This window comes from Hibiscus syriacus, unplaced genomic scaffold (genome assembly GCF_006381635.1).
Source record: "Hibiscus syriacus cultivar Baekdansim isolate YM2019G1 unplaced genomic scaffold, ASM638163v2 tig00111099_pilon, whole genome shotgun sequence".
NCBI classification, from domain to species: Eukaryota; Viridiplantae; Streptophyta; class Magnoliopsida; order Malvales; family Malvaceae; genus Hibiscus; species Hibiscus syriacus.
The window spans coordinates 1,083,916-1,098,005 of NW_024062984.1; the positions used below are offsets into that span (position 1 = coordinate 1,083,916).

Below are 14,090 nucleotides of genomic sequence, written 5' to 3' on the forward strand. Positions count from 1 at the left end.
CCAATTCACACCACCCAACTAAAACAACCCAACGACCCCACATCTTCTTGTTTCCCCTTAATATCTTTTTAAAAGCCCACCACCACGCGCACCTCCTCCAATTATTCTAATCTAAAGGCAGGTATTTCACACTTTACCCGAAACTGTTTTTCCCAATCTCGATCGTTGACTCACGCCATAAACAGTCGCGTGAATCAGTCTCCCGGCAAAAAAAAACCTAAAATAGGCAAAAATAAAGTAAGAAATCTTAGCATAATTAATGACAGATTAACAAAATTTAACCTCTCAGAAGAGTCTTCTATGTTTTGCTTAATAGTAATAACGTGAAGCAAAAACAAAAAGAGTTTAAAATATATAAACGTTATATTTTGTCTCGACCATAGATATTAGAGCGCATATCTCAAGTAAAAGCAAAGAGTAAAGGCTGCTGGGAAGTAGCACTGTAGCAGTGAGTGCCGCTTCCACTGCTTTCTATGATAGAAGTAAAATATTGGTGTATATATATATTTATTAATATTTTACATCTGTATTTGCGTGTGGGTGATTTGATTCGCTTCGATATATAGTGAAAAGGAAGAAGAAAGAATTGTCGATCTCTGTGTAACGGTTACTTTGAGCTTGTTGTTGAAGAAGTGAAGATTTGAGATTAAGGGAAAAAAGGAGTGCGATTTGATTCAGTTTTTGAAGGGAAGCAGAAGAAAATGGATTACAGCTACGATCGGTAAAGTTCTTTTTTTCTCTTTGATGTCATTTGGTTTTAAAATGCATAATATTGTTTCTGGGTTTTTCTTGTTCTTTTTTGTTTTATAATTTTATGACAATTTTTTTGCTTTTTTTGGGGGATCAATGCTTTTTTTCCGTAATGGTTTCTTGTTTGATTTTTTATTTTAAGTTATTTTTAGTGTATTAAATGCTGCAATTGGGATTTATTGGATTTGTATTTTGTACTGTAACTAAAATGCTAAATTGAAAGAGTGAAGGTGTGGGAACTTATTGAAATGGTGGGTCACTGTGGCTTTTTATTTGTTCTTTTGCTTTTTGATTAGCTTAAACACCAATGCTTAAAAACATATAGATTGTGATCCCTTTTCCTTTCTTGTTAGATCTAAATGGTACATGTGTCCTTTTTGTTACTATACATGTAAAATTTGTTTGGATCATAAATAATTATTGGATCCAATGCTTCAATTTTTCTTTTTGCCCTTTTTCTTTTTGTTGTTTTACTTCTGAGTTGGAAATTTTTACTGTTTGATGTTGTTTATCTCGATAATTTCCTAAACTTATAGAAACCCCATTTAAGATTTTGGTTAATGCTTGTAAAATGTAGCATGGATTCCACTTTGGTAAAGCATTGGATGATTCATTGTGAAGTCTGCATTGGCTCTTTGCTTTGGTCTGATTGCTTTACTAATATTTGTTTATCGTTTGATCGGCGACAGGGAGCCCTGGAATTGGCATGACGAGAATTATGGTGTTCAAAAGAACAACGATTTTGGTAACTTACTACCTTAGATTATCTAGTTAATGTATTTGAAGTAGCAAAACGAGTAAAAAGATCAAGACGTAGATTATTGATGTCTGAATGATATCTGAGCAGGTGCCTCCCAAGGTGCATGGACTCAAGTAACCTTGAACGAGGAAGACCTTTCCTACATGTTTGATGAAACAACCCCTGTTAAGGAATGTGGGGATCTGTCATACCGTGTTACTCATAATGGTATGCTTTGTTACTTAATATTCTTTGTAAATTTATTGGCATCGTAACACCTAATCTTCTATTTCCTTTAGAAGTAATCACTAATAAGATTGCAACTTTCAGACAATGTGAGTAAGGAATCAGAGGATATTAGGGAGACTGCTTCTCAATTTAAAAGACGTAGAATGCTCCTATTCGACACTCATGCATCAGATTCTTCCCTTGTGTGTGACGAGATGCCATCCGCTTTCCTGAAATCAAGGGTGAGTGCTAGATAACTCATCTAATCCTGTGAACCTGAAAGAAGCATGCCATATTTTCTAAACTTTTGTCTTTCAACTTTGTTTCTAATCTCTGACATAGATTTATATACCAGATGTGAATCATGGTTCTAGAAACGAATTAGTTATTGTAGTTGTTTTGTATTACTGAGAATAGAAACTCTATTATCCACATTGTTTTGTGCATTCATTCACTGGCTAGAGGTTGCTGATATCTACAAATTTTTATTGTTTCTACTAGTCACTAGTAATTTAAATCAAGTTCTTGACTTCTGCCTAGTCTGGTGGCCTTTTAGAAATATGCATGATAGATCAATGTCTGGCTACTTTCTCAAGAGATGCAGTCACAATTTATGAGTATTGCTTAAAATGTACCATGGTTATTACTATGTTTTGTTAATTTGTTTCTTCTTTCCATTGTTAGGAAAGGGATAATTTCATTGAAGAGGTCTTACCTAATGCATCTGAGTGGGTTGCTGGATTTTCAGGTTTCTCATGCAAGCCCATATGAATAAATAAAAATCAACTTGATCTAAATGCATACTAGGGTTTTTAATCATGAGAAACTTTTGCAGAAGATGCATCAGCCTCCGGTTATGATGGCCTACATCAGTCATGTGAAGGTTGGCTTGCTGAATATTTTAATGATGCAGATATGCTTCTGAGCTCTGATGATATGTATGCTTCTATGGACTTTCAACGTTTTTGTTTGATCATGCTATGAATGTGTTCTGATTGCTTTATGATATGAGAATCAGGAATCTTGCCGGTGCATCTGATGTTCAAGTTGATACTTCAGGTACATTAGTCCTTTTGTTCTAAAGATGTTGTATACAGTGTGCTGTTGTTGTCTTCAATTTTTACCTTCGAATATATTTCCCGTGTCATTGTTCCATCACTCTCTCTCGGTTTTACAATGAAACTCGACTCTCCATTCATAGGGTTCTGCCATGACCAACCTGACTCTGGGTCTGATGCTATTCGAAAGCAGGAAACTCGAACTATCGGAAATGTTGTTCTCAAAGGTAAACTATCTTGTTTACACTCTCGTTTAGTGCTATTGAATTTTGTTTTCCTTTTGATTGTCATGTCTTGGCACATTCTATCTCCATTCTCCACCCATCTATTCCTGCCTTTTTTATAAAGGGCAAGTATAAGCTTATGTGAATTGCGTGTGTATCTATTTCGAAGACCATGTCCTTTAAGCAGGACTCAATGACCTACCTTCATTTTAAACGAATACTTTACCTCGAAGTCGGATTAACACTGTCAGATTTAATTCAGGCCGGAAATCTTTCATTCGGATGCCCCCCACGGTAGCATCAGCTGTTGCATACCCATTTGCTTTCATTAAACCCTGTGGTTTCCACGGAGATGTTACGTTGAAGGACATAAACCAGCGAATCCAAACTCCACCACCAGCAAAACCAAAACAAAGCAATGAAGATCATGCTGATGCTTTCCCTACTTCTGCTTTCTCCGGGAAGCCTGTTGTTGGCAAAACTAAAATTCGTACCGAAGGAGGAAAAGGCAGCATCACAATTATGAGAACCAAAGGCTGAGTAGCTATAAATGATACGACATTCGAGATCGACTTATTTTCTTTCGGTTTCGGAATAGACTTAATCAACGCTTTAACCAGTAGAATTTTTGTATTCACATAGTATATCGATGTATAAAATGGTCACTGGCGTCAAGTTTTATGTTGTCCCACATCTTCTGCTAATGCATGTCTGCTGAGCTTTAGTTGGACTCAACAGAACATTAGTTTTCTGACCGATAATCAACCGTCGTCCTCGGAACTTAACCCACCTACACTGAAGAGCATTGTACTCTTTTCTCTATAGAGGGAGGGTTGTTCGGGCTTCAAGCTTTGAGTCTGAAAATAGGTATCAATAGGAGATATGATAACAACTCCAGCCTTGTGTCATTACACCAGTGTTTGAATTGCTTTTATTATGATGTATAGTTCCTATTAGGAAGAAAAGGTTTAATTGAAAAATAATTCCTCAAATCATATTTCTCTTCTTATTTAGGTGTTTAAAGTTTTCTTTTTGTCAAAATAGACACCTAATGTTTTATTCTGTTATCATTTTAAAATGTAAAATACTAAAATGTAATTATATTTTATTTTTCAAAATTTTATGGGTTTCAAAATAGACACCTAAGTCGTTTTTAGGTGGGAAGTTAAAGGAGAGTGGCGTCCACAATAATGGGAAATCAAGGTTCATAAATGCAGACAACTTCTGAGCAAGGCTCTGGCTGAAAATTTTGTATTATGCTTTTATGGGGCAACAGACTAGAGAGTGGAGCCGCATGATTTATTTAGGGTAGAATATTTATTGATACGCTGGGGCTGCCTTAGCCCCCACCTCATTAACATTGCCAAAAGCCCCATTTACTCACCTCCTGTGTTCATTGTGCCCCAAACAAACTATCAGATAATGTGGTCGCCAACATTTAATATATTCTTTTATTAATCTAAAGTTAGTGTAAGGTAATATATGTTATAAATACATGTTTAGATGCTTAAGTTATATTTCAAATTTATTTTTGGTGTCTAAATTTTTTTTTGCTAAAAATAGGTCCATAACGTTTTCAAAATCTGACATGTGTTAAGCATACAATATTTTTTAAAAAAATTAAAAAAATATACACTTTTAGGTGCCTAAATTATACCTTAAATTAACTTTTGGTGTCTAAAGAATCTTTCGTTAAAAAATAGGTGTATGATGTTTTTCTCGTTATATTTTTAGGTGTTTACCGTTATGTTTTTTATTTTTAATAATAAAAAATATTATTTAAAAAAAACTCTCCTCCGCCTTGTCCCTCTCCCTCCCATCCCCCACCCGACGATGACGAAGGGTCAATATCGACTGAATTTTGTTCGGAGCAGGGCGAGGAATAGTGGTTGATCGAGAAATATTTTTTAGGGTGGGCAAATATGTGTTAACGATATAAAATTTTTAAACGGGACACATACAAATAAAATTTTAAGATGATCCCGTTAATAAAATAAGTAACTAATTAAATAAAACTCAATTTTTTTCGCGGCGCTTTTCATGGCGATCGATACAGTTTCACGGTAAGTGGGGGTTAGTTTTTGGTTGTGGAGGGGAGACGGTTCTAACGGTGTCGACGATGATGGTCACGGACCGAAGGTGGTCGATCGATAGTGGAATTTTAGAATTTTTTTTATTTTTTAAATCATAATATTAAATCATTTTTTAAATATTTTTTTTGAAATTTTATATGCATGACAATTTTTTGATAGTGATCAAATTTAAAGGCCGTTACGGTTTAAACACTTTTAATGTTAGAAACATTATACACTTATTTTAGTGGAAAAAATTATGTGTCAAAAATCAATTTGAGGTATAGTTTAGACACCTGAGTATATTAACCCTTAAAAGTAAAAAAATAACGATAGACAGTACAATAGAGAAAAAATTAAATATTTTTTTCTAACGAAAAATTTTTTAAATAATAAAAATCAATTTAAGGTAATAATTTAAGAGCACATAAAAGTATAAAAAGTGTATTAAACCTTTGACGTACAAATGTTTTGTTAGTCCAATGTTAGTGTATCAAGCCTTTGATACACATCTTTTGTTAGTCCAATGTCTTAAGTTCTCAAATCACTCTATCTTATAATGTTTATGAGTGATTATTTGATTGAATTAAATAAAAGATATTGAATTATTTAAATTCATCGGTGTTATTTCGTTATTGAAATTTTGTTAAAAAAAATCAGATTCGAAATTATTTATAATTTTTTAATATTAGAAATACTGTTTAGCGCATGACAAGTCAGAGTGAGAAACAAACAAGATTTGTATTATAATCACCGTGTTGTTACAATTGAAAACGAAAAGACGAAGTAGGCTTTTGTCTCCTTCAGAAACCACGAACTTGCTCGCTCCCCTCTTCCGTCTGAAGATGACCGGTTTTTGGATTACGTGGAGCGCCGTTACTTAAATTCCAATCAGCAAGACAAGCGACAACTCTCATGCTTTTCCAACACTTCCGAAGCTAAAGCCGGCGACACCTTTGCTTTTCGGCCGACCGATTCATCACTTGTCATTCAGCTCTAGACAAATATATTAGGATAAATTAAGTGTTCATCAATTCGATTCATTTTAGTATTTAATTTTTTTTTCAAAATTATGTTTAAAAAAGTTTAGTTTTTATTTCACTCGTAGCCCGCCCTTAACATTTCTGTTACAACTTGATACTTTTTATAGGTAAATTACATAATTCATCTCTTAATTATATTCTCTCTGCTATTTTAGTTATTGAAGTTTAATTTTTATTTAATTACTCAATTTTCAAATTACTTCTAATTTAATCACTCTAACTTTCAAAAAAAAATTATTTCAACTATATATTCATAAAATAATAAAAAAATCATGTCATAAAATAAACTAAAGTGATTAAAATATGAGTAATTTGAAAGTTGAGAATTTAGATTGAACAATTTTAAATTTTAATGGCCAAAATAGGAGTAAGAAAATAGTTAAGGGATAATGATGTAATTTACCCATGAAGAAAACTTCATGCACAAAAGTTCTAATAAATTTTTAACGACGAGGTGGGTACTAAAATGAGACAAAAACTAAAGATAAGTATGATTTTAAAAAGAACTAAAAGTTTAAATATTTAAGCAAATCAAAATTGATTATTTTAATGCTAAATGTGTAGTTTATCGTATATATGTATAATATGACGGCCCGAGCGCAGAAAATAAGAAAGCCTGAATATTTTGAGGTTAATATGTATAATATGACGTGATATGGGGATAACAGAACATCAATCATGATTTTGACAGAGAAAGTAACGAAGGAAGATAAAGTTGTCAACTGTGTTAAGCAAAATCATCAAGAGCGACATCATTCGTTTACCATCTCAAAGATTTTAACAAAAGCACGTACAATAATTGCAACAAAAAAAGGGGAAGGGGGAGGGGGAGGGGGAGAAGAATGAGATGAGATGATTTCAGGTTACTTGAATTAGAAAAACAATCACTGATTTTTTATTTAATTGTTTTTAAAAGATGTCAAGAATTTCCATGATTATGCCGTTGCATAGCGGGCAGTTAACTCGCTGAACCCAAAGCTCCCTCGAGCAAACCCGACAAAACGTGTGGCCGCAAGGAATAAACGCCGCGCCTTTATGCCTAACCATGCACACGCAACACGTGTGCTGCATCCCACCGCTCGCTTCCGCCGTGTTTTTCTCCTCGTATTCTTCGTCGTCGACGGCGTTTTCCGTCGTGTGTCTCATCGGTCCAATCGGCTCTGTTTCTTCCAAAAAGTCCATCAATGACATCCTCACCGGCTCCGCCGTCGCTGCTTCTCTCGCGGATAATGCCCTCTCCAACGCTAATGCCGTTCCGAGTTGGCGCGTCTCGTTACGCGCCATAGGAGAGTCGTCGTCTTCGCTGCTCCCGGCGCCGTTTCCCGCGGTAATTTCCGTCCTAAACCTTCTCGACGGTGGAGCATTACTCTGCAAGTCGACATCGTTCTGAACCCGGTTGTTCCCGACCCCACCCGAATCACTTCGCGCGGCGCTTTGACCTCCGTTCACAACACGAGCCGGGTCGGCCGAGGGAGAACGAAAGGAACCGTGCCGCGACAACTGGGATCTATTATTACCATCAACAATGACATCAGAAGCCGGGACATGGACCGAGGAGGTCCATACAGAGACCGGTCGCTTGAGCCGGAGCTTGTCCCGTAACGTTTTCCAACTCTTCTTTTCCCTGTTAAACTCATCGCCTCGTATAATCTCAAGAAGGGTACGGCTCTGTGCTGCAGGCGATTGTTCAGGCCGCTTAGCGGTTCCCAAAATGGCTTCGAGAGTTAATCCGGCCAGAGTATCCCGGCCGTCATCGACCGCCATCATCTGCTCAAACAGCGTCAGCTTCCTCCGGCTACCACTTTCCATTGCATTACAGTTTCATTAAGAAAGAACGAAGAGGAAAATCAGATAGCGCTCAGTTGTTCATGATTAGTAATACAAAAATAAAATTTTAAAAATGTACAAAAAAAAATGGAAGATAGAATAGAAAGAGAAAGTTCTTAGAATTCTTGGAAATGAAAGAGTGAAGGAGAAATATGCGAGAGTTTGTTTGGCTTAAAATACTCGGATAAAATGCAGAAGGGAGATGTTCTAACGAGAGAATTAAGGAACCAGAAACTGTAATTAAAGGTTAAAATGATGATTACAAACAGAGATTTAATAAACACACATTAAACATTGAGATCCACGTGGTAGTTAGTCGGGTTGTATAAACACAAACAATCTTATTTTAACTTTATTATTTACATTATAAAATATAAAGGGTAAACAACATCTTTAATACTTAAACTGTTAATTTTAATTGATACAAATACCTAAATTTTTTATTTTTTTAAAATCATATCTAATGTTTAGTTTTCATTTCATTTTATTACTCCACCATTAAAAATTTAATGCGATTAATATTTAAACTATCAGTTTTGGTCTATTTTAATACTTAAACTTTCAATTTTTTAAAATTTAATGTTAAATTTTGAACAAAAATACTAAAATAAAACAAAAACTGAATTTTTAACGGTTGAATACTAAAATGAAATACTTTAAGTATTGTTTTGGAAAAAAGTAAATATTTAGATATTAAAATAGACCAAAATTAATAGTTTTGGTACTAAAAGGAAATTGTACCCAAATATATAATTGAAAATTCAATGCTGCAAATAATTCCCAAAGACAGCCGGGTTAGCATGATCTCTACTACTAGCGGCCAAAATCTAAAACCTGTTTGTTCTTTATACCAACTTTAGCGTGCATTATTGTCCAGTATTGCCTTTCATGTTTCAACGAATAAAATTAAGGTTTGATGTCTTCCCTTGTATTTTAGTTTAATTTTAAATTTTACGAATTTTCTGTTATTCTTACACTATTAGTTTATTCTCAATTAATATTTTTAAAGTTTTTTACTTCAAATTTTATATATCTATGATCTATTTTTTAAATATATTATTTTTTTACATACAAAACGAATTATAATTATTACCATATATTAAATTTTACATTTATTGCAATGTTTTATTATATTAAATTATTAAAACAAAACAATTACATCGACAGTTCACGTAACTAGGGGTGTAAATGAGCCGAGTTGAGCTCGAGTATTGCTGAGCTCGACTCGACTCGAAAACTCTGAAATGGAGCTCGACTCGACTCAAACTCGAAATCCTGAACTGAAGCTCGTGAGCAGTTCGAAAAGGCTCGAAATGAAAAAAAAAATCTTAAACTTAACTCGATTAAAGCCTCAAACTCAAACTCAAACATGAACCTTAAATATATGAAATCTTACTGTATTTTTTTTAAAAAGTCAATACATAAATATTAATATTATTATTAATTTATTTTTTTAAAAATAAAATCTTAATATATTATATTTTCGAGCTGCTCACGAGCTTTTCGAGTCGAATATCGAGTAATTCGTTTCAGCTCGTTAAGAACTCGAGTTGAGCTCGAGCTCGAGTCCATTCGATCCGAGTATTTATCGAGCTTTGATCGAGTCGATCTCGAATAACTTGCGATCTGTCTCGTCTCATTTTCAACCCTACACGTAACGTAGCTGGCCAACCGAGCTAGCTCTATAGAGGTGGGAATAATTAAGTATTAGTTTGACTTTAGACACGGTATGTTTAATTTTATCTTATCTTAATATTGATGAGCTCACATGTAAGACCCGTATTATTTAATAGCTTAATTAATGGACCACCCTTATGCTTAATGTTCTTCTGTTATTATATGTTTTGAAGGAATCCACTTAAACTTTACGCCAAGCCTATGGGTTTTACACTCCAACTTGTATTTTTTTTCTCGTTATCGTGAATTAATTAGTGCATTACTATTAAATTGAGGTAAACTACATTATTATATTTTAAAAAAATATCTTTCTAGAACTATCAAACGTTTGTCGATAAGGGTTTATACACATTTGACGTAATTTTGAACAATCAAATTTGATAATTGATACCTATGTATACACATTTACATTTATATGTATGATAACTCTAAACATGCCTCTCTTTATTCTATAGACAAACGAATACAAGAGCGACAATTTTGGCCCAATATCGTAGGTAGATTAATTATTTAGTCTAATATGATATTAAATATTTTATTTTGAGAACTACAACATATGTTACAATAACTTAGAACTCGTCACATATACGTCACGAATTTTAATAAAATATATTTTCTATTAGAATTTGTCATCCCGGCGTGACAAAATCCATAAAAATTTTATATTTTTTAGATCTCGACACGTCGACGTAATGAGTTTGAATAAAAAATATTATTGGGAAAAAATCGTCATGTGGGCATGACGAGTTTGGCCTGTATTATAGCATTTATCGTGTATTTCATATTAATTTTAGAGATTGACTTAATGGATTAATTTTTTACCCGCATTGCCTATAGAGTCAATTTTGACCACAAGGGGTTCCCCTAAGTGAAAGCAAAACAAGAATAGATAAACGTAGGCCCAAACATAAACGGCCCAAAATAATAATAAATAATAGTATAAAATACATCTCAAGTCAACAATGATATGTTATAAACGAAATATATTTTTTAAAAAGATTATAATTTACATATTAAATTAAATTATTATCATAAACATGTCACTTCTATTTTAAAAATGAAGTATAAATTTAATGTGACTTAGTATAATAATAATTTTGATCCATAAAATTTATATATTCTACAAATTATTATTAATTTAAAATAATTCTATTAATTTATTTTTTATATTTAAAATTTATATTGTTTTATCTATTTTTTACGATATTCTCAAATAAAGTGAGTATATGGAATCATATCAACAATTGAATAATTGTATCAAACCATAAATCAACAACAAAATTACTAATATAAGAAATTTACCAATGGATATCAATCAATTATATGTTAAGCAATTTCAACTTGTAACCTTATAAAATACATGTGTAAGTAAACTTATAACCAGAAAATGAGTATGATTGATGATATGTACACAGGGATGGATCTAAGCAGGGGTGCGTGTGGGTGATCGTCCCCTAAAAATCTAAAATTACCATATATATTAGATTTTTTCTATGTATTTTATGTTGAAAATTTGTTTTTGCTCCTTAAAATTTTATAAGTTCAAGTTTGTCCCCTTAAAATTTTATAAGTTTAAATTCGCCTCCTAACTTAATCTCATGCGTTCGTCCTTGCATGTACACTCTATACTTCATGCATTGAAAGCAACAACAATATATGAAAAAGGGTATTCTCAAAATGTACAATAAAAAGTAAATTCCATATGAAAGTTTATTTAACGTTCCTACCTCGTGTCTCATACAACACAAACAAAATGCTCACTAGTAAAATTTAACACAATATAAGATGTAGAGAGTAAATGAAAGCAAAATGAAAGTAATACATAACATTTATGACAGAGGAACAAACATTCTGAGAGAAGATTAATGATTAAATTAGATAAATTTAAGACTGAAATTATTATTATATTAGACCACAACACTAATCCGTCTAATATTCAACATTATAATGACATGTTTGCAATACTAATTTTAACTGATCGACTGAATTATAATCTTTAAAAAATGATGACCAATTTGAAACCGAACTAATTATTGCTGACTTGGAGTGTATATTACCCTGAATAATATATGAAACAAAAAAGGAAGCGGTCGAGAAAGTCTCCTCGAAATCGGACGGTTAGAAAGAGATTAATCCCAAAATCCCTATTTCCACAAATCGAAGGGCCTTAAATCGCCACCCAGTAAATTGGCAGCGACTGTTAGCCCAACTTGTTTCAAATTTTATTTTATCTATTATAAAAAAAATCATTTTTTAGTTGCAATTTGTCCTGTTGATAAGATTTCATTTCCCCTGTTTTGAGGGTAATTTTAATTTCTCACGCTCTCAATCTGTTTATTTATTTAACTATTCGATTCTTCTGTTGAGTGTTTCATCGTTTTGTTGATTCATCGATTCCTTTCAATTTTTCAGCGGTTAACGTTTGCTGATCGCAGCTTGGTTTACGGGAAGTAATCATGACTCATATCCTTTCGATTTGTATGATTAATGCTTAATTCACGAACTTTAGGGCTCAACTGTTGTCTTTTAATGGATGTTTTTAATCTCATGTTAAAACTCTTTAACTTTAGCTAACGCGGCAACCAGAGAGATAGAGATCGAGAAAGGGCTCAAGCTCGAGCGGCCGGCAAAGGCAAGACCAAGGACGATGGGTTAACCGCTGAACAACGCCGTGAAAGGTTTCATCTCTTATTCTTCTCTTGTTCTCACTTTTTTTATTTTTAGTTTTGCAAATGCCAGTCTCTTCCGTCCTTGATTTTGGAACTCTGAATGAACAGAGATGCGAAGGCCTTGCAGGAAAAGGCTGCGAAGAAGGCGGCGCAGGCGGCAACCGGAGGGAACAATGCTGGCGGCGGCGGCGGCGCAAGTAAAAACAAGAAATGATTAATGCAACGATGTCAGGTTGTGAATGATTCACCGCATTGTTTTGACATTGATTTGGAAATCAGATCTTTGTGTTCCTTTAGGATCTTCTTCAGAGTGTTTGCCTTCGTCGTCTTAAGCTATTCACAGGTGTTTGCTTAATTGACATTGAATTCTACTGTTGAGTCTTCTACGTAGCATTCTTCAAGTCATTCCTTTTTTCTGTCCTCTTTGGCACTGTTGTTATTGATTCCCCGTTAATAAAACCCCTTTCGTAATTTTGATCATCTTGTTGGTTTGATTGTTCTAATAGATTAGTTCGGATCAGTTCCTTTATTATTAAACATATAAATTCAGTCATTTTACTATAGGGTTAATGGTCCTTGAGGTACTTAAATTTTTTTGTCAACTAATTTTGTATCTAATGTGGCCCTTAGTTAGTATCATGTGATCATAAATTCTCATCAAAGATCCATGAAGAGTTATTCCAAGTTGGATTTAATTTAATCGTTTGATCTCTTGCATTAGATATGACCATCCAGCTCAGTTGGTAGAGAACAAGGTTCTTATCCTTGGGGTCGTGGGATTGAGTCTCACGGAGGACATTTTATAATTCGGAGGTCACCTACGGAAGCTGCTCTCAACCTGACGTTGGGGTAGTCTACTATCGTACCTCTCCTTACCCTATTACATATGGGAATAAGGGTCAACTAATTTTTTGTTTGATCTCCGGCATTAAATATGAAAATAATATATTTAATATTAATATTATTTTAATGTCAATGTCAATATTATATTAAATATATTAAATTAATTTAAAATTGTTTTAGTATTAGCGTTATTTTAATTTATTATGTTAATATATTATAAAAATAATATTTTATTAAATTTAATAACAATTAGAAACAAATATAGGTCAATTTCATTTTACACAAAAAAAGTAGGGATTAAACTAAAAAATAAAACATAAGAGATTTGACATATAATTTACGTCTTTTTATTGTAGTTATTAGTACTTTTGGATCAAAAGTGTCACATAATGCATTTCGATTAGTCTACATACATTTTTAATGATAAAAAAGTATGACAATATAATTAACTGTTTGAAAATTACGGGGATAAAATATTAAAACAATTAAGTGGTAATTCAGAAAAAATAATTAAGAGGTAATTCAGTAAAAGTGGCCAAATTTAGGAGGTAACTGGATCTCTAAGGGGTGTTTGGTTCACGGAAAGATCATTACGAAAGAGAAAATATAATTATTTAGTGGGTGTTTGGACCTTTATGAGGTGAAAATATTATTATTACAAAAAATATATAATTATTTAAAACAACATTTAATTTTGAGTTATTAAAAAATAGATCTTATATATTAAAAAATAATATATTTGTACTCGAGATCACAATATTATTTTTCATATTATATTATATTATATTATATATAAATATGATACTTGTGAAAATTATTTAAAATTATAAGTTTGATATACTAATTATATTAATTATATGTTAAATGTATTTTTTTCTTTAAACTTAGATAGTGTAATAATTAAAATATTTTTATAATTTTTCATTCAAATATTTATAATTTAATATTAAAGTTTTACTT

The 14,090-nt window shown here is 32.6% G+C and overlaps 3 protein-coding genes across 3 annotated transcripts; 2 read left to right on the forward strand and 1 right to left on the reverse strand.

The window, feature by feature from the left end:
• Window positions 1-398: 398 nt before the first annotated feature.
• On the forward strand, window positions 399-3,793 carry LOC120153189 (protein XRI1-like). The gene is made up of 9 exons (XM_039165194.1): window positions 399-721; window positions 1,440-1,495; window positions 1,598-1,717; window positions 1,820-1,959; window positions 2,402-2,465; window positions 2,553-2,655; window positions 2,736-2,776; window positions 2,919-3,002; window positions 3,262-3,793. Exons 1-9 carry the CDS (start codon window positions 702-704, stop codon window positions 3,537-3,539), a joined length of 906 nt encoding a protein of 301 aa, XP_039021125.1. The 5' UTR covers window positions 399-701; the 3' UTR covers window positions 3,540-3,793.
• Window positions 3,794-6,981: 3,188 nt separating this feature from the next.
• Window positions 6,982-8,042, reverse strand: LOC120153190. Its single transcript, XM_039165195.1, has one exon. The coding sequence runs from the start codon at window positions 7,921-7,923 to the stop codon at window positions 7,024-7,026; it is 900 nt and encodes a 299-aa protein (XP_039021126.1). The 5' UTR covers window positions 7,924-8,042; the 3' UTR covers window positions 6,982-7,023.
• Window positions 8,043-12,059: 4,017 nt separating this feature from the next.
• On the forward strand, window positions 12,060-12,632 carry LOC120153192 (small EDRK-rich factor 2-like). Its single transcript, XM_039165196.1, has 3 exons — window positions 12,060-12,081; window positions 12,194-12,296; window positions 12,396-12,632. The coding sequence occupies exons 1-3, from the start codon at window positions 12,075-12,077 to the stop codon at window positions 12,499-12,501; spliced, it is 216 nt and encodes a 71-aa protein (XP_039021127.1). The 5' UTR covers window positions 12,060-12,074; the 3' UTR covers window positions 12,502-12,632.
• Window positions 12,633-14,090: the final 1,458 nt, after the last annotated feature.

What these genes read in the sequence shown, in the direction of transcription:
- LOC120153189 (XM_039165194.1), top strand. Translation starts at nt 702, where the DNA reads ATGGATTACAGCTACGATCG. An exon ending in CCGCTTTCCTGAAATCAAGG is followed by an intron (nt 1,960 to 2,401) that starts GTGAGTGCTAGA and finishes TTCCATTGTTAG; the next exon opens with GAAAGGGATAATTTCATTGA. An exon ending in CTTCTGAGCTCTGATGATAT is followed by an intron (nt 2,656 to 2,735) that starts GTATGCTTCTAT and finishes TATGAGAATCAG; the next exon opens with GAATCTTGCCGGTGCATCTG.
- LOC120153190 (XM_039165195.1), bottom strand. Translation starts at nt 7,923, where the DNA reads ATGGAAAGTGGTAGCCGGAGGAAGCTGACGCTGTTTGAGCAGATGATG.
- LOC120153192 (XM_039165196.1), top strand. An exon ending in GCTGAACAACGCCGTGAAAG is followed by an intron (nt 12,297 to 12,395) that starts GTTTCATCTCTT and finishes CTGAATGAACAG; the next exon opens with AGATGCGAAGGCCTTGCAGG.